The 20,580-nt window shown below is 39.8% G+C and overlaps 1 protein-coding gene and 2 long non-coding RNA genes across 5 annotated transcripts; 2 read left to right on the forward strand and 1 right to left on the reverse strand.

The window, feature by feature from the left end:
- The first annotated feature begins 2,234 nt into the window (after window positions 1–2,234).
- Window positions 2,235–4,131, forward strand: LOC122062989 (pentatricopeptide repeat-containing protein At4g14170). Its single transcript, XM_042626655.1, has one exon. The coding sequence runs from the start codon at window positions 2,303–2,305 to the stop codon at window positions 3,773–3,775; it is 1,473 nt and encodes a 490-aa protein (XP_042482589.1). The 5' UTR covers window positions 2,235–2,302; the 3' UTR covers window positions 3,776–4,131.
- A 944-nt stretch (window positions 4,132–5,075) lies between these two features.
- Window positions 5,076–14,089, reverse strand: LOC122062984. Of its 3 annotated transcripts, XR_006135174.1 has the most exons (3): window positions 11,757–14,061; window positions 11,239–11,363; window positions 5,076–5,537 (listed from the first exon to the last, which is right to left on the reverse strand). It is a non-coding gene; the product is annotated as an uncharacterized LOC122062984 (long non-coding RNA). The 3 variants fall into 3 exon arrangements; XR_006135172.1 differs by lacking the exon at window positions 11,239–11,363 and having other exon boundaries at window positions 5,076–5,521; window positions 11,757–14,089; XR_006135173.1 differs by lacking the exon at window positions 11,239–11,363 and having other exon boundaries at window positions 11,757–14,089.
- LOC122062985 lies at window positions 7,145–9,387 on the forward strand. The gene is made up of 3 exons (XR_006135175.1): window positions 7,145–7,301; window positions 8,171–8,237; window positions 9,013–9,387. It is a non-coding gene; the product is annotated as an uncharacterized LOC122062985 (long non-coding RNA).
- Window positions 14,090–20,580: the final 6,491 nt, after the last annotated feature.

Consider the following 20,580-nt stretch of genomic DNA (forward strand, 5'->3'; position numbering starts at 1 on the left):
GCAAGTGGGGTCGCCCTTCCTTCCTCGGCAAAAGACGTATGCAACCCAGTACTCAGTGGTACTGGTGTCCTCCGGTGCTGCACCTGAACATTAAAATAGGAAGTTTTAGGGTTTGGGTATAACACAATTATTCTAGTTGCCCTTTGGCACACATGGTTTTGGCTACCTGAATCAAAACGCTTATATCAGTCGATTAGAATTGGAATCAATCAAGCCCGATCCCAATTCCAACCAATTCCTATAACCCTCTTTTGAATTACATATTGTTCCTTATTTTTTTTTTCCTTCTTTTGTTAATAAAATCGTAGAAAATCCATAAAAGCATAACTCTTGTAGAAAAATCCCTAAGTTTACTGGATTAAAAAAAAATCACGTATTTAATGAAATGCTTGATGTTTTCTTCCTGATGCAACCAATGGGAGTTCATGGTTGCTCCGATGTTCTAAAGAACCTGCAAGAAAAAGGTGAACAGAGCACCGAGATGGGCCAGTGTTGAAATCTTAAGTTAGAAAAGCAGTAGCAGGTAACTCTCAGATGAGTTCTCTCTGTCAAAATTTTCTATCCCCCTTTACTTGTTTTTACCTTGTATTTATAGGTGTCCAGATGAGGCTGCTTGTCGAGTTAGCTCATCCGAGGGCAGAGTCCCACGAGGTGGTGACCTTGGGATCCTTGTGCATATTTCGATTCCTTAGAAGATTCTGTGAAATATTCCCACATGTGGTGATTCTGGGAATATTCCCTTCTACTATGGGTGGCACCTGCACCCACAGCCGGAGGAGGAGGTGCAAGTCCTTCCACTGGTGCAGGTGGTGCATGTTCTACCATGAGGTGGTCCTGAATGTTTTCTGGGCATCGACCTCAATGAGAAGATCTTGCCCCGGGAGCGGGTGGTGAGACAACTCGATCACTCCACAACTGCATTCGAAAAAGAGAGGCTTTTTGTGTCAAGTTTCTCACATACGGTGCCAATCTGATGCGGCAAATTCTGACCAGCAAGAGTTCATGCTACTCCCGACATTCCAAAGAACCTACAAGAAAAAGGTGAGCAAAGCACTGAGTTGGGCCTGTGCTGAAAACCCTTCGATGCTTAAGTCAGAAAAGTAGCACCAGGTAATTATCAGAGCTAAAAGCTCGGCAAAGGTATGACCGAGGCAAGGCTTGGCGAGGATATGGCTGAGCCAACTGCCCAACCTAGAAGAATATTGGCCAATTGCTCGGCCAGCAACATGCTTAGCCGTGGTCATGTTTAGGCTCACCACTTCCCAATTCTAATTTCTAATATTGTTGTCTACCATGTTCTTATACATTTTAGGCATTGGATGCATATGGGAGAGACTCCTACAAAGGATGCGTGGTAACATGAACATGTGGATATGGTACTAAATAAACAAATCACGCTTTAGTAGTCCTACTAAACAATGGATTGCCATTACAATTCTCTATCATGTGGTTGAAATTAGGGGTGTCGTCGGTCGGGCCGGGCTTGGCGGTTTGAAACACTTGCACCATGAACTCTCATTTACTTAAACGGGCCTAGGTTTGGGGGGCATGGTTCGGTTTATAATCGGGCAGGTCGGTGTTAGGCTTTAATTGGGCTACCTTAAATGGGCCTTAAACGAGTTATGGACCTACTTAAGTCTAAACGGGCTCTAATGGGCTCCCCTTAAAATCCTTTTTTAAGTGGATTAAATGTCTCGAAATCTTCCATTTGAAAATAGTAAAGGTCACCCGAAAACTCTCCACAGTTAATCATATATGAGATCATGATTGTTTCTTACACACAAAAAAAAAAAAAAAAAGAGAGAGGGAGAGATTATGACAAGTACCAAAGTGATTGTTCTCCACAAGAATTGTCTGTCCTTCATCACTCCCTATTAAAACATCTCATTAGACCCTATTTTATTTTATTAAAAAGTTGAATGTAATACCATGTTCAACATCATCTATCATAGATTTTTTATTACAAAGTCTTTACTATTATTTTGTATTAGTAGTGGTAAAATAGGTATTTAGGCAGTTTTAAAGGGATCAGGTCAGTCAGGCTAAATGACTCGGTTCAAGCGGGCTTCTTAAACGAGTCAAGCCGATCGGGCACCTGATGGGCTAGTAGCCTGCACCGTAAACGCCCATTTAATAAGCGTGTCGGGCCCCAGGTCGGGCCTTAAGCGAGTCGGGCACGGTTGGACCTATCGGTGCATGCCCTGGATTGAACGTAGGTGAGAGTTCTTATACTTTCCAAAGCCTTGAAAATCCAAACTACAAAGCAAACAGAGAAGCGGGGGGTCTTTTCCATGACCCAACCATGCAGTTAAGAACCGTTGTTCTTGCAAGGGCAAAAACTATACGGAACGGATCTTTCTTCTCTACTAACATTTTAATTAACTCAGATAACATCACCAACCCCATCTCCTATTACTTCTCTCTTCTAAAGTCATCACCCAATCCCAAGCACCTTTGCCATCTCCACGGTCGCCTGCTTCGAACGGGTCTATATAGCAATGTAATCTTAAGCTCTAAGCTAGTTATGATGTACTCCACTCCTCACAATCTCATTTCACACTCGCTCTCTGTCTTCCTCCACATGCCTGAGAGGAACATCTACTCTTGGAACATAATAATCGGAGAGTTTTCTCGGTTGGGTTTGCCAGAAAAATCGGTAGAACTCTTTCTTCGAATGCAGAATTCCGAGGTTCAACCGGATGTCTTCACGTTCCCTCTTGTGCTGAGAGCCTGCGCGAGTGCTGGATCGATGTTTGGTGGCATGTCAGTACATGGGTTGTGCGTGAAGGTTGGGTTGGAGAAGAATGTTTTTGTTGCATCGGCATTGGTCTTCTTGTATGTCAGTTTTGGGAGGATTTTGATGGCAAGGAAATTGTTCGACGAAATGCCTGAGAGAGATGCTGTACTTTGGACGGCTATGCTGGCTGGCTATGCTCAGCATGAGGAACCAATGTTGGGTTTGGTGGTGTTTAGGGAGATGGTTGGTGAAGGAATTCAGCTTGATGCTGTGGTTATGGTTAGCCTGCTTTTGATCTGTAGCCAATTGGGTTGGCTAAGACATGGTAAGAGTGTGCAGGGGTGGAGTATTAGGAGGTGTCTGCACCTGGGATTGAGTTTGGGGAATGCTTTTGTTCACATGTATGTGAAATGCGCCTCCTTAAGTTATGCCCAGAAAATTTTTAATGTGATTCCCGAGACAGATGTGATTTCTTGGAGTGCATTGATCTTAGGGTATGGGATTAATGGAAGTGTCAATGTTGCTTTGGATCTCTTTGATCTGATGTGCAGAGAAGGATTTGAGCCAAACGATGTGACCTTTCTTGGTGTTTTATCAGCATGTGCACATGCTGGTATGGTGCAACAAGCACATGTGCTTTTTGATATGATGAAGGATTATAAGGTAATGCCTGAGTTGAAGCATTATGCTTGCATGGTTGATTGCTTAGGCAGAGCAGGGCTATTGGAAGAGGCAGAGAGGTTTATAGAGGAAATGCCAGTGGAGCCTGATGGAGCTGTGTTGGGCGCTCTCTTGGGGGGTTGTCGAGTTCATGGCAACATTGAAGTCGGGGAACGGATTGCAAAGAAGCTGCTGGGTTTGGAGCCGGAGAAGGGTGGATATTATGTTCTTTTGGCCAATATCTATGCAGCTGCTGGTAGGTTCGATGATGCAGAGGAAGTGAGGGAGTTGATGAAGCAAGAAAATGTGAATAAGCTACCTGGGAGTAGCCTGATTGAATTGGAGAGTCGTTTTCATCTGTCAATCACAAAGAAATGAAGTTTTATCTGCTTTAGAGAATGGTTGAAATGACAATAGTCTTCTAATAGAAAAATCGAGTGAAGTATGGGGTTTGACATGAACCGAAAGTCCTGTCCCAAAAAGACTTTTTCTAGAAGAATAATGGTAATTCAAGCAGTCCTGATTTCATGAGGATCGTACAACTAGTTGTTCTTAAAATTCCATGGTTCAATCGTTGTGACATTACCAAGTTGCTTCATTTGTCATTCATGAGAAATAATGTTATCAGTTGAGGTGCAGTTTTCTCTACTGTAAAATAATAGTGCATTCGATCACAAAAAAATATCTGTATATGTTACTACAATTTCAATGAAATAAAGAGAATTTTTTTTTTATTCTTTTATAGTTTATATCTTATTTTGACAATGGAGGCCCCAGTACGAAAAAGTGACCAGATTTATTGGGAAGGCGTTAGAAAAAGCAAAGGCAGACCTAAGATGACTATTAACGAGGTAGAACGAAAAGATATGCAAATTGTAAGGCTCAATCCTAGTATGACTTTGGATAGAGTTTTATGGACGACAAGAACTCGTGTTGCTAAACCCCTATAAGGGATGTTTCCATGATGTGGCTTTATATTCTAAGATACCCTCTAAACTCATCCTCATTTTTTTCTCCTTTTAACTTATCTTTTATTCTTCATTATTTTCTATTACTTTACTGCATTGGATCCATGTAGCCGACTCCATTCAGTTGGGATAAGGTTATGTTTGTTGTTGTTGTTTGACAATGGTTGAAATAAAGCAGATTATAGGGGTGGGGGGAGGAGGGTGAAGAAGTGGAGAATCAGGAACCCTTTCACACATTTATAATTTATTGAAGATGAACATTCAGTTCTTTATATATATATATATATACACACACACACTAGTAAACTTACAGAACAAACCAAATGCGTTTTTCTGACTGAATACCAACATTGAATTGCAGACACATTGATTATCTTCGTTCAACTAATAAGGGTCTGAAATATATAGTACTTTCGATGTTCCTCTCTATATCTCACCGATCATATCAATGGTAATCTAAATAAATCGTAGGTTCTTATCATTAGAAGCTCATATTTGATTCAAGGAAATGATTTAAATTAAAGCCCCACAATATGTATTGTCTTTGATCAGGACATTGCACTTGTGTAAGAGTAAAGCATACAACAAGAATGCAGAAGTTGATGCAGGATCAACAGGGTTGAGTGCATTGAAGCTAGTTTGTCCAGTGCATCTGTCTGTGATAGGAAAACATCCAAAGTGGAAAGAGCAATGGCACAATGACGAAAAAATAACAATGCAAGCCACCAGTTTTGAGAACTGGCAAGCTGATTACTGCTATGATAACTTTTAACTTGCAAGAGCTTGCAAATGATGCAGTTGACATTTTACAGCAACACCACGCTGTACAGAAATGATAGCCAGATATTATGCTGACATAATACAATTACATTCCCTTAGTCATTAACATTGCAACCGTCTTGTACCAAAAAGAAAAAAAAAAAATCGTTACTGTCACATACCTTCATTTCCTTCTTCACCATCACCTTCCTCACCCTCTCTATCTCTAACAATAAGGGCATACCTGGTGCACGAGGCTCTCACATGTGCGAGGTCCAGGGGGCGAGAATTACGCTGCCTTACCCTCTCTATCTCTAACAATCTTCCCCATATTTTCCATTCTGGTTTGGAGTTTGTTTAGGCAGATACCTCTCTATAGAGTTCATCACCCTTTTTACTGTTTGCAATAATGTCTGGAAATAAGTCGTAATAAAAGAATCCATAAACAATCATCGTATGAATGGAAAATTTTCAAGTATCTGTAAACAATCATTTGCATGATTGGAATTTTTTGAAGTATCTATTGTTCTTTAAAGAGCATGTGTTAATTAGATCTGATTAAGGTGCAACCATGCAAGTATTGTTTCTAAACAAATCTTAGAATTTTCCCAATGAACTATGAAATAATCAAGACAAAAGATTGATCATATGAAATCAAATGACAAATAGACCCAAGAAGATTTCACCACCCATCTAAATAGGGCTGAAGATTATCCACATATTCAGAGATGGAAGAGAGAAGACTGGTAAAAGGGCAAAGGTATTCAATGTTCGGAGCTAATAAATGAAACAGGAATTAATGGAGGAGGACTCAAGAAGAGAAAAGGGTGGGTGGGAGGGACATTCTGATGAATCAATGTCCATAGATATAGAAGTTAAATGTTATTTCCTTCAAAAGCATGCAAGACACTGTAATCAAATAATAACAAACTAGTTACCACTTGAAATGGAAACGAGATCCACCTCGATGCCATATTTATAGTAATTTTTACCTCACACAACTGTGCTAGTTAAATTCCAGTCTAAATTAGTCTTTGATGGATTAGTCTTTTTATTTTATATATAGAAAGGGAAAGAAATTATGTTAAGTGAAAAAAAAAAATTTGGAAAAAGAAATTAAATTAAGTGAAAAAACTTAGTACATCAATTTCTTAGTGGATATGAGCCAAACAAAGCATAAGAAGAACCACGCCATTTGTAGGCCTGAGTCTCACACCCGCCTCCCGTAGGCTAAGGCATACGGCATTGTCCTTATTGTATCCAGTCAACCTAACTCCCCAAGATCTCAAAGCTATAGGCTAATACACACAATGCACCAAGATCACTAAAATCACATATATATATATATATATAAAGTAAATTTATACATAACTGGTGTCAACTATGTGATATTGTTTCATGATATATACAAAATGTAAAATTCAGTACTTCTCCAAATCCATATGTAACACCCCAAATCTCACCTCTTTACATTAATTGTGAATAGGCAAAAGTAACAGACTGGAGAGGCCAACACTAGCTTGACTAGTAGCAGTGGAATGTCAAGAAGGAAAGAATGACCCAACATGTATCTGTGCCTTCTATCAACAGTGTTGGAGGAATTTGAAAGAAAAGTGGGCTAACAGGTAGGCAATTATCTTTAATAAGGGTTGGCAATGATACATGATTGAACAGACTCAAAGGGGAACAAGTCTGGCTCATCCGGTTGGAGAGTTCTGGACATGACAGGCAGGCTTGTTGACTGGACAGAATGTCCAGAATTGACTGAAATAGGTCCCACTCTTTAAATTTGATATGTGGACCTATTTTCATGAGTCTGAAATGATAAAATAAACTAAATAGTATAATTATAAAATTAAAAATTTTAATTTGAAGATGGGTATATAATTATATATGTAATTACAATATGACATAATTATGGATTTACATATTTATATATATATATATATATGTAATTTATATATATATATATATATATTATAAGAAGTTAGTGGGCCATTAATGTGAGGGGCTATATAAGAGCCACCACCGCCACCCATTTCACTCCAATTTTCTCACTTGGATAATACTTGGACAGCAAGAGAAAGAAAGGAGAAAGAAGAAGAAGAGAAGAGAAGAGAAGGAAATCAGAGAAGAAATCAATTTGCTTAGGAGGCTACTGCAAGATTCAGCATCAGGTAAGAGATTCTCACCTATATTAACCTGTAACAAGAAGAAAATTTCAGAAATTGAAAGGGTATGAACTGATTTGGGTTGGAACTTGTGGAAGAAAAGGAATTCTGGAAAATTTCAGCAAATAACTCAACTGTATGAAGTCTAATTCTCTGTTCTTAATGAATTGATTGGAAGATATAAAATAATTTTACCAAAGAATGCATGCCGATTGGGGTTAGAATATGAAAATTCTCCCCTAAAACCTCAAAACAGTAAATGCTTTAGAGAATAAGTGAAATCTCACTTTGAATTCTGTTGGTTGAGGACTCTAATGGTGCATGCAAGTTGATTGAGGTCTGATTTTTCACATGCAAGGTAAAATTCATGATGGAATGCATGCATGCAACCCTAGATTGGGGATTTGATCATGGCAATTGTACTCTATTTCATACTTGCGGATGAAAACATGTGAATATGAGGTTGAATCTGAAATTTCTTGCTGAAATTGGTAATTACAATTAATAAATTAAAAATAGATTAATGTTGGACTAAGAAAAGGATGGAATTGAAGTAATAACTCACTGTTGTGAGATTACAGTACAAGAACAGAGAGATATGGACCAAAATAGAGGTGAAAACCAGTAGGGAGAATGGAAAAATCGAATTTCTGCAAAAAATAGACAACCGGTGGGAGACATTAGGCCAGCCGGTTGGACCAGAGTCTCCAGCCGGTTAGGCTTCCAGAGACCATATTGCCCTCAGTTTTTTACAGTGATCTGTGGGTTTGAACGAGGACTTGTAGGGCCTATAGGGAAGATAGAAAATGACCCTATTAGGGAATGACTGAACTTGAGTTTATTTTAATAAATATATGTATAATTTCTGATTTTAGGAGTTCCCAATAGCTGTGAGGGGGCCTATTCAGCACCAGGAGGAGAGAGTTGTTTCTGATTGCCAAGGTGAGTGGGTGTCCCTAACCTCCTTTCTTTTGGTGTGTTTATTGATTGTTGTTCATGCATTTATTGTTTGCGTATGTGTATATGCATTTATTTTACAAGTATATTATGGTGGAAGTGATGGAAGGGAAATGTGGAAGGTAAGACAAATGAGATGGGTCACGTGTAGGTGCCTATGTTTGCATGTGTAATTTTGTTGATTGGTTGTGCATCATTTAGTATGCTGAGTTAGGTATTATAACCCTAAGTGCTACACCCCTTGTTCGTAGGAGGTTAGGTACGGACTAATCCCGACATATGTGGCTGCCTGATCAATAGTACACTTGAGTGGTACGACGGACTATACCAGAGATAGATATGAGATAGGATACGACGTACTGTATGCCTGGTGGATATTATTAAAAGGGGTTACCATTTAGAGGTTAGCCAGGGGACCAAGACTCTGACCGGGACTAGCTGGCTCCTGCTTATAACGAGCTTGTATTCCTGAGGTCCAACGTACAGGATAGGGAATGCCACCTACGTTGCATAGCACTATACCCATAGGTAATGAGACTTAATTAGTAATGGACTAGGGATCTGTATCGTTAAATAAATGGAATCATGAGTATCATCTTTATGTGTGGAGCATGCATTACGTGTGTTTGTCTATCCCACCCCTCATTGAGACTAGTGCTCACCCCCTTTCCTTTGATATATAAATGAGAAGAGCAGTCACCTACAAATCACTAGTTCTAAGTATGATGCTATGGCTATGGATCAATTGGCTTGTATTCAGGATGATGATTACAGTCATGGACCTGATTACAAGTGCGATGATTGTGTATATGGTGGACAGCATTTCTGAGAACTGATGGACAGCATTTCTGAGATCTAATGTATATGGTTATTCTTTTGTGCATATATGGATAGTGGTAGAAACTAGTTTTTGATGGTTCAGACTACATGTGGGAGAAATGTTATGTAATTAGCAGGTGGGAGAAAAGTTTAATGGTTTAACCGGTGTGAGAACTTTTGTATATATATATTTTGATATTTGGATCATTGTAATATGATGGATTATTGTAAGTAGCTTGTGAATTACTGGACATATAATACTAAGTACCACATAGATGCACTGGCTGAATATAAACTTTACTTGATTTTGTATTAACTGCTATAAACTCTAATCTGATTATGATGAATAGTACATGTGGATGTGGGTTTGTGGACTCTCCTAGAATATGATTCTGGGTAAACATGCTGACTGGGTGCACTAAGATATCCATGGCTGGTATACCTGTGCCATAAGAAGGGCAAGGTGTGAAACCATACATATCTGATCATCCATATTGCCTACACAAAATATAAAGTAAGATCATTGAAGTTACTCAGTAATCCAAGCCTCTAAAGGCATAATCATCACACCCGCAATTGGGTCCATGATCCACCACTGCTTCTGGAACAACCCATCAAGTATCCAAAGCAGCTCCAGAAGTGTCTGTGCTGGGACCTGGTAGCTCACTAGTATCTCCATCTAAGAAAAACAACAATAATAATGGTGAGCTTCACCAAGCTCAGTGAGGGGTGGGTACAAGCACGCATACACAATACAAATTATGCAATGCATATGCATGCTCCCAGTTATATGATGCATATGAATCCATTTTCTTACACTACTTTCCTATTTCCATTACTACTTCCATAATCTCGGTATTGGTGCTATACAATGTAGGTGATATCTCCTCCTTAGTACGTCAGGCTCCAGAGATACAAGCTAGTTACAGGCAGGAGAAGTCATCCAGTCCCAAAATGAACCTCAGTCCCCTAGCAAACCCCTAGGTTTGTAACCTTAGCAATCATGAGTACAGTACGCCATACCGTATTGCATCTGCCTCTGGGTATAGTCCATCGTACAGTAGAAGTGTATTGTTGATCAGACAACCACAGATTGGGATTAGTAAGTGTACAACCTCTTACTGACAAGGGGTTGTAGCACCCGGGTCTATGAATCCTAAGCCAAATGCATTCTAAGTGATGCAAGTACATCCACTAGCTATCAGACCAAGTAAACACAACCATCAGGCACACGATGCTAGAATTTTCCCTTCGGCTTCACCATGTCCTGAGTCATAATCTCACCTCCATAGTCCACAGTAACCATATCCACAATCCCATAATATCAATTCCACAAGAATAGCAATTATACAATAACAAGATACATAAAAAACCACATCACATGAGCATGCATAATATAAATTAAAATGAGAAACACTCTGTAAAGTAAATTCAACACCCATTCACCTAAGTACCAATCAACTATGTTCGATAAATCCCCACAATCTGTGCATCCTCACCCGATAATTTAATTTCATATTTTAGTGGTATGCAAATCAGTACACCTACCCCTTTGTACAGCCTTGTACAGGTGTACAGACCCAATACTGGGTCATAGTCAGACCTCCTTTATAGCCCCACTGAGACACCGCACACTGAGCCCTCTCTACTAGACCAAAGAGGGGTCAACGGCAGTGGACAGTGCCCACTAGTGGGTAGGGGTCCACCTGCAAAATCAGAGGTTGTAGAGTTCTGCAGACACCCCACCGGCTGGTGAGCTGCAGAGCCATCGGCTGGCCGTAGGCACCTGCCAGTGACTTGCTGTCTGCAGGCTTTCTTGCCCAGCCTGCAACGAGCCTCACTGTGGTTGTTCTTCCTTGACTGTGCATAGCCCCTCAAGCCTCTGATCTTGCCCTCATGTAGGGATCCTAGACCACCCTATAGGATCAAATTAAACTAAATTCTCCTACCTAAATCAGCAAACAAACCTCCCAAGTCACACAAGTTGTCCCAATTCCAGAAATTCAGTAACTTGCATATGGACAACTCCCATTTTGAGCTTTCCAACAAAATCAATGATTCATTTGGAGCTGGAAAGCTCTAGGAAACATGGCTGGACCATGTTCCATTCCAATTGAGTCCAATTTGAAGGAATTGCATGGAAAAGTAAGAGAATTGAGGGATTTACCCAATTCTGAACTAAAATTCAGCAACTTGGAGTTGATGGGCTGCAAACCTGAGCTTTCCCCCTAATATGCCCACTTATCTTGAGCTGAAAAATGTGGGAAACATGGATTAACCATGATCCAGCTCCTGTTAAGCTCAATTATGAAGGAATAGAGAGATTAGAGAAGATTTGGAGAAATTTTCCCAATTCTACCTCAAAATTTAGCAAGCATATAATTTGATGTAAGGTTCATACACTTAGATGAATTAAAACTCAGATCACACCTCCAATTTACTAATACCTAAAATGCATGACCTAAAATGCATGGCTGAATCCTTAATTTTAGGATTTAACAGAGATGGGTCAGAGGTGGATCTGGGTCCCTAAACCCAGTATGAACTGCCAATTTCTCCAATAAGAAGCAGAATTCCATCATTAAGAACCTACTGCTGAACTAAATTGTAAGTTTACACCCATGTCTAACATGCATTCATATCTACAGTACCATACATAAAATCAAAAGAAAAGACGAAGCCTACCTATGCAGTAGCTTGCCTCAAGGAGTCCCAAAAAGCTTTGGAGACCTTCCTTTCTATTGCTTTCTCCTTCTTCTTCTCTTCTTCTTCTTCTTCTCCTCCTCTCATCGCTTCTCTAGAAAAAAAATTTCAGTAACAAATGATGTGCAGTAACTGAAATGAGCTTTATATGCCTCAACTTAAAACAACCCTCAAGGCTTGTTTGGCTAGACTTAGTAAAATCTGAAAAATCACATTAATTGGTGATTTTCAGCCCTTTGCCTCACTGCACCCAGACATAGTAGGTACAATATGGATAGCATGGAAAAACGTATCCATTGGGTAAGTGTGGGGCTCTCTGCTATGGGGCAGAGGGGGCTTGCTGAACTATCTCATTTGTCCACCCTCTGTGTCAAACTCCCGGAGGTAGTATTCATTGACTTCTCACTTATGACTCCATTGCTCATGGAAAGCTTTCCAATAAATTTGGTAGGAGGTGCACTGGCAAGTGGGGTCATCTTTGGCTTCCAAGCACTCCACCACTGCCAACCAACCTTTAGAAGTGCTTCTCACTTCCAGCTCCTTCTCTAAATAGTAGAAACCAAAACTGCTTTAGACTACGGTATCACTCGGAGCCAAAATAATGTTAGTGCTAAGAGATTGTAGACATCCAAAAAAAAGAGGATGGATATTTTTTTTCTTAAAAAGAAAAACAAATAATAAATATAACCACAAGCGCACGAGTCACGTGTAGATGCAGGTCGAACACGAGGAGGTTAACCTTGATTAAAATTCAATCTTAATACCAGCAAAGTGTACTCAAGGTTGCAAAAATTATCACTAGGGTAACTCACATGTAATGAAATTAAACTAACAATATGGAAAATCACCTGAACTAGGAACCTAAGAAATTACAAAATTTGCAAAATAAAGATGACAATGACAATCAAACTCACAAGAAATTTTTCAGAAATTAAAAATTAACCTTAATTGAAATTCAAAGCTTCAAGAATGATAACTGAAAATTATTGACAAAGAGCTCTCAGGGGATAGAAATCCACCTTAAGATGCATGTATCATGATTAGGTCAATAGGAGATATGGCCAATCAAAGTAGATAATTTCCATGAGTAATTCAATCAACAAGACACGAAACACAAAAAATAAAATTCATGACTATAGATAGGAGACACAAGAGATACATCGAAAAATATGCATATAGTCTCTTGAACATGACATGCACAATTCGGAGGCATCTAATGTAGATATAATCCTTCATTCTCTCATAGCTTCATCATACCCTGAATTAAAGGGTTTAGTTGCTATGGAAAAATTAAAAGGAGGATTGATTGGTGAAGAAGACATTAAACTAAATAAAAATAAAAATAAATAAGGCAAGAACTTCATTGAATGGAGAAATACATAGGCTTGAGAAAAAAAATCCAGCTTGTAAAAGATTTCAAATCTTCCTTGCTTCCTATAACTTGTATGGAGATTACAATTTGAATAAAACGAAAGTTGTTAAATCTTCCTATTAACTTAAAGTTAAATTACAACTTAAAAAAAAAATTAAAACTTGTAAACATTAATTATACAAAGATAAACTAATGAAGTGAAAGAAGAAAGAGAGGGGAGAGGGAGCATGGTGTTTTCAGAGAGAAAAGAGCTTCTCTATTTATAGAGTTCAACTACCTAAAGAACGAGAAGAAAAAAAAATAGAAAGCAAATAAAAGTCAAAACCTATAATAGAAACAACCCAAATATTGATAATTCGTCCATTTACAATATTTGCCTTAATCCCAAAATAGAAGATAGAATAAGATCTTTAGAAAATTGTCCCATATAGAAGATCATGTGTGACACCCAAGAATACGGCAAGTACTAGACCTGCCTGGGAGATCGGTGAGGTGTCCCCACCAAAAATACGACAAGTACCAGGGGGTTTCGGATAATGGTGAAGATGTACAAACTTTAGTCCCACAACGCCTAGGGAGAAATTACTGGGCTAGTTAATAACCTCTAACCTCTAACCTCCTTAACATGGCACAACGCATTTTATAGCCTTAAGGCCCATAAGTCAAAGATGACAATATTGTGCAAGGTTAATGGGGCCGAGGCATTACAAATGATATCAAAGCAGACCCTAACAGTGTGTGAGGCTGCATCAGAGGACGTTGTGTAAAAAGAGGGAAATTTGTAATATCCAAGAATACGGTAAGTACTAGACTCGTCTAGGAGATTGCTGAGGTATCTTTACGAAGAATATAACAAGTATCAAGGAGTTTGGGAGATCGGTGAAGGTGTGTAAACTTTAGTCCCACATCACCTAGAGAGAGCTTACAGGGGCCATTTTCATCGAAAATACAGATTGGTTCACTAGAAATATCATTCTTATTTCTGGTGACCAAAACAGAGAGCAACCTGGGACTTTTTATCTCACCGAAAAATAGACACCGGAAGCAGGTCCAGTGTTTCCAGTGGGTTGTTTTCGGTGGACCTAAAACTGCTATAATAAACTAGAGATTGGGGTTTAGTTAATCTAACTCGTGGAGAAGGTGAGGAAATGGCCAAGGAGAGTTTTCCAACTCATTCCCCACTTCCCTCTTGCTATTTCGTGATTGATCGATGCCATCTACGCATCTAAGGTATGTTTCTTCCTTCTTTGACCTAGTTTTGAGATTTTCTTCTGTGTGAGCTTTGTTTCAATCTCCTAAACTAGGTTTTGCTCTTTGAATCATTAGAAATCATATAGCAAGTATGTCTGGACGCCGTGTTCGTACTTTCCATGCCGTTGCACAAGAGCAACAAGACATTCCTGAAGAGGCACTGTATAACCCTCTTCTATTTCGCTCTATGGCCGAGCAAGACCATTGGGAAAGCTTTGAGTACTGTAATGTGGACTTGGGCAAATACCTGAGGATGTGAGATTTTTGACGATTCCACCTCCGTTAACACTTCGAGGCAATTGGGTGGTACCACATCTTGAAACCTAACAAGAAGTACTACCCACTATTGGTAAAGTTGTTTTACTCCAACCTACAGTGCGTGAACCGAGGTACCAAGGAGATGCGGATCACTTCTTATGTGAAGGGGGTTGAGATCTCCTTTAATATGCGGCAACTGGCCAACCTTCTGATGGTTGACAACACAAGGGATCTGGTTTACTGTCCTCCTTGAACTCCAGCCTATGAGTTCCAGAGTCCAGATGTTCATTAAGAGATAAATAACATGCTGACCAAGAATTCTCGTGGATGGGAGCGCACAACCAACTACCTTTCCACTCCAAAAGTTGTCTGTCGAGCAGTCCAGCAGAACGTTCTCCCCACCTGTGGGCACTATACTGAGGTGTCCGCATTGCATGCCTATATGACTTACTGTGTTTACATGGGGGTGTAGATATGTCTTCCCTACCTTTTGATGTGGACCATGGTAACTCGGTCCGAGAGAAGGGATCGCAAAGTTGGGAATTTATGCTATGGAAGGAGACTGACAAACATCTTCCTTCGCTTTGGGGTGAATTTGGAGGTTGAGGGGTGCTTGGATGATGAGGTCATAGATTTCAACTAAGACTCCCTGAGGAAGATGACTCTAGACCTGGCTGAGGTATCACCTGCTGTGGATGAGGGAGAGCAACCTATGGAGATGGAGGGTCAGTTGGGTGGTGATCCTGATGATGTTCGCAATGGTGTTGGCGATGTTGGTGGAGTTGGTGGAGGCATTGGTAGAGGTGTTGGTGGTGTAGGGAGAGGAGCTGCTGGGGTTGGTGGTGTCCCACCACCTAATCCACAAGCCATGGGTTCCAGAGTAGTTTCCACTTCCCAGGGCATAAGGGGTGCGAGGCCTTATGGTCTCAATGATGTGATGGCCTTCCTGGACACTATACAGCACTGTTGATGAGTATGGAAAACCGCCTCGAGAGCATGGATAGGAATTATTGTCTTATGGACAATAGGGTGGCCTCCCTAAAGGCACAAATGCAGGCGATGGTTTTCCACCTCGCCATACTGATGCCACCTCCAGGAACATATGGTCCGAACCAGGCTCAAGGCCAAGGACAGCACCAGCAGCAACAGGATCAGCAGTAGTAGTGGCATGTTGCCACTGTAGTTTTAGGATTTCCTTTCAATTTATGCTTTCTCTTGAGATTTCATGTTCTAGACTTTAGTTGAATTTTCTTTTCTATCATTTGCTTCAGTTATTTGAGTTTCCTAGACTCAGGCTAGTTAGGATTTCCAGCTTTCAGTATTTTTTTTTTTTTTATGAAAAAGGTGTAAGCTATATAATCAAGTTCTTTATTTAATGAAATGAATTTAACACCTATACTTGTCTCCTAGTTGTGTAATTCTATTATTGTTGTCTTTAATATTTTTATTTAAATCCTAATTTCCCCAAGTCATGGTTTGGTTGAGACTGTGAGTTAAGGCAGAGCATCACACTCTGATACCAAGCTATCACACCCCACTTCCAGCAGACCCAACTTACCATTAGGAATACAGGTGGTGTGAGTAACACATGTGCCTGTCTTACAAAACTATCAGGATTTCTGATTGCAGTACCTTAACATTTCACAATCTCACATCACAAACCAACCAAAAGCAGCGGAATCAGAGTATAATAATGGAATCATCAATAAAAATGAAAAATATCTAATGATAATATAATATCCATAACCAAGTTATTCTGCTACAACTATTCAAGGCTCATAAATATAAATCCCAAAATATATAATCCATAGTCTATATCAAAAGTATCAAAAATATGATGTACAATCTCACATTGTGGCATAAACACAGTGGTCGTAAGCACAGTCCTGATCGTGCTCCTCCGCTTCTGGCATCCACCAGTCACTTACACCATACTCTGACCCAAAAGACACTGGGTCACACGCCATTGGCACCACAATACCTGTATCATCATCTAAAAAGGGGTATATACGTGGGGTGAGCTTTCCAACTAGCTTAGTGAGGGGTGGGATTCAAGCACATCCAAGCAAAACAATTATAGTAATAATTTATAAATGCATGATAACATAAATTAAACATATAGTCCATGATGCTCATGATGCAGTCATTTATTTTATTATCCACCTAACAATACAATTAAGTCTGGTAAATGCTACTACGACACATTAAGTTGTATCCCTCATCTCAAAACCGCCATCGACTACGTAGGGATACAAACCCTAGTTATGAATAGAAGCCTGTCGGTCCCCGTATGTGTCCATAGGTCACCCAGCAAACTCCTGATAATCCCCTCCTGGCTGTCACGACACCAGTACCAATCATCGGCCATGCCTGACAAGTTCCCACCTCCGGCAACAATCACATCGTACCGCGGGTATAGCATTTCAAAAAGGCATATCGAACATACCACAATGGGTTATCCAACACCTTAACCCCTATTGGCAAGGGTTCGTAACATAGGGAGTGTTACTTAACAACATATATGCTACATGCCTTCATAATGATACAGTTAGTATAAATTACATGGTACCGTAACACATCGCCTACAAAGTGTAATCCATCTCTAAATACAGTCCCAGGTACATGACACCGGTAACACATCGGCCACAAAGTATAACCCTCGACCTTTTACCTAATCTAACATACATATAACAGTTGAGTATGGACTACGCAACATCGATACCAATCGTTGGCCACAAAGTGTATCCATTTTCAAATGTAGTCCTGAAACACTCGATACCGGTAACACATCGGCCATAAGATGTAATCCGCATCTACAACTAACTAATGCACATAATCAATGCATGAATACAACAAGCATACAGCAATCACGGCATCGGTACCACCTCGGGCACGACAGATTCTATCTCATACATACAACAAACACACGACGATCACGGTACAGGTACCACCTCGACCACACCGGATCCTGCCATACATCTCCATAATAGCTCATATCAATTCAATAAAAATGTAATATGTGATAGCATACCATCATCATTTGAGCAATTAATAATCATGTAAAATACTACACATGTGAGCAGTGCTATAATAATAAAATAATCCCAAAAAAAAAAAGCAACCATCCCTCACCTTGTTTACGTTCGTGTGTGTTAGGGTTCAAGTCTAGCCACCGATTAATCAACTCAACTTCGACCTCGGGGCTCATGCGCGTCACTGTCCTAGACACAAAGGTAACCATACATCAATACGTGTCGGGAACATTGGGAGGGACCCACATGGGTCAACCCCAAAGGATGCAAACAAAGTCCCCTAGTGACAGTAATGTCACTGGAAACACCCACTGGAAATAGGGAATTTCCATCGAAAATATCAATCTTGTTTCTAGTGGAACTGGCAGAGAGCTCTTAAGGCTCAGATGTTCACTGAAACTAGTCCACCAGAAGCAAGCCCAGTGTTTCCGATGGCTTGCTTCCGATGATAGTATAACAACTGTCCACATAAATTAGGGTTTTTCAGCTCGGGACTGATCAACAGGATTTGTTTCATGGAGTTTGTAGGGGATGTTCTTAGTATCATTTGAAGCTAATAAAATCCTGATTCCACTGAGCCGTTTAGGAGATACGTCGATCGAACGATCGAAACCCTAGGTGGTCATTTGGTCATTCTTGTTGTCGGAGCTCATTGGAATCGATTTGAGCTCGACAATGACATCAGGGAGGTGGAACACGCATTCCCCGAGCTCAACATGGTTTGTACACTAAGATTCCACCCAAACCTAGCTTGACCTAGGTCAAAATGAAGAGAGAGAGTTGTATGTATGGGAGGTTGTACTTACCTCCGGCAGGGATTTTCGGCAACAATGCGGCAGCCGGGACCAAGGTAAGTCCTTCTCTCCTTTTCCTCTCCCACATTTGCACACAATGAGAAATGAGGAAATGAAATCCTCATTTCTAACTTGGGCCTTAGGGCCTAGTTGGTTGAACCCTATTTGGTCCGATTGAGTTAATCCGATTTTTGGGGCACGAGGACCTTATTACATAAGTCCGTAAATTTCTCATGTCATGAGGAAAGTGCGGGGGATGATTTGGGATCATCCAGGAATGTCTATGATGTGAGTGGTGGGACCCACAGGCATCGAAACCTTAATAGCAGCCTGTTTGGTCACCAAAAATAGTCATCGGATTTAGGCCCAGGCTATTTCCGATGGCTTATTTCCGGTGGTCAAGACAGCTTACTATCTTGACTACTTGCTGTCCTCCAATTGGTCACACACGGGTAGTTGCCCTTGGCCGTGCTTATGGTCTTCTGGCTATTTTGATGCATGCTGGCATTCAAGTGTGAGGTGTTGAGTCATTTACCGTCTGGAATTGAAAGGTACGAATCCCTCCAATTGGATTGGCAAGCAATGCTTGAAATTTATTATCTCTTCCCCTTTGCCAATGGGCAACCGCGAGCCAAAACCTGACTGTACTTTAGATCTTCGGTCCGAGACCTATCACAACAGTTCAAGTTAGACTAGCTTAGGGCACAGGTGTAATAATAAAAACTTTGAGATTGAGATTCCTAAGGGCCCCTATACTTGAATTTTACTATCTCCCTTCAATTCATGGAACTATCACACCTCCCAATTACAGGGTTCCTTAAAATTTCACCTTTTCATCAAACCAGGGTATAAAAGACCTTAGTGCAGAGGCAGACAAGAAAATAGGCAAAGGTATGGCCATTTTTTTTCTTATATTTTATTAAGTATTGAACTTATTTATACCTTTACTACAGTTGGTTTGAATGACATGCAGGGCTTGCACCAAACACCCAAATTACTATATAGCTTTAGTAATTTCATTTTTCATGCATATATCTATGAATATAAATCAATACAAGAGTTCAAACATCTTTTTTTTTTTCAAAGGAGTTCCAATCAAAATACCTCCGCTTCTTGAGGTGTAGTACCTTGTTGTACAACCAATGAGCTTTTCATGTTAATTTTCATTTAACTTTGCATGCAAAAATACCTGGTTCCGATCTTAACTCCCTGCTAAGACTCAAGTAAACTAGACTATACTCAATATCACAATTCTATGTCTTTTTTCAAAAAATTTCACATTCGGATTTTACCCTACCTTAGCATGTTTTCAAATTGCTTTCTTTGAAACAAGAACTTTATTGCTTCAATGTACAGGTTACCAAATTCATCTCTCCCAATCGAAAATAAAAGAAAATCAAAACATTCTAAAAATTCCAAGATGACTATAAACTCACCTAAGCTTAAGTTAGGATTCCAACACAATTCAACCCAAGAAACTATCTCCTCCTATACTCGAATTGTACAGTGTCCGCAATGCATGAAAGAACGTAAAAACAAGGACAAAGGAATAGGGACTCACCAGATATGATCAAACATCAGAGTAAAGAGGCTCATGGAGCTCTATTAATTCTTTCATATTTGCAGAAGGCAATTTAATAAAGGGCTTAAGGCATTGACCATTGTTCTTGAAAATCTCACCATTTCTTGGATTCAAAATCTCCACAACACCATGTGAGAAAAAGCTATGTACAATGTAAGTACTATCCCAATGGGATCTCAACTTACCAGGGAATAGATGCAATCTTGAATTATAAAACAAGACCTTATTACTTACTTGAAATCATCACGCCATTTATTTCCAGGAACGAAAATTTTATTTCTCATTACAAGGAACATTTAGTTCCTATTCTAGACTTAGACTGTTCTAAGTCCCATTAAATCATCACCCCATTTACATTACAACTTTCCTAAACCTTGCACTGTCACTAAATAACCACTCCCACTATCCCATGACTCCACAATGGAAATTAATGAAAAAAAACTAAACAACCCCATTAAGGAATTAATGTATTCCTAAAGTACATGATCTTGCCAATAAACTACGTATCAAGTCCTAA

Source organism: Macadamia integrifolia, unplaced genomic scaffold (genome assembly GCF_013358625.1).
Source record: "Macadamia integrifolia cultivar HAES 741 unplaced genomic scaffold, SCU_Mint_v3 scaffold1173, whole genome shotgun sequence".
Classification (NCBI taxonomy): domain Eukaryota; kingdom Viridiplantae; phylum Streptophyta; class Magnoliopsida; order Proteales; family Proteaceae; genus Macadamia; species Macadamia integrifolia.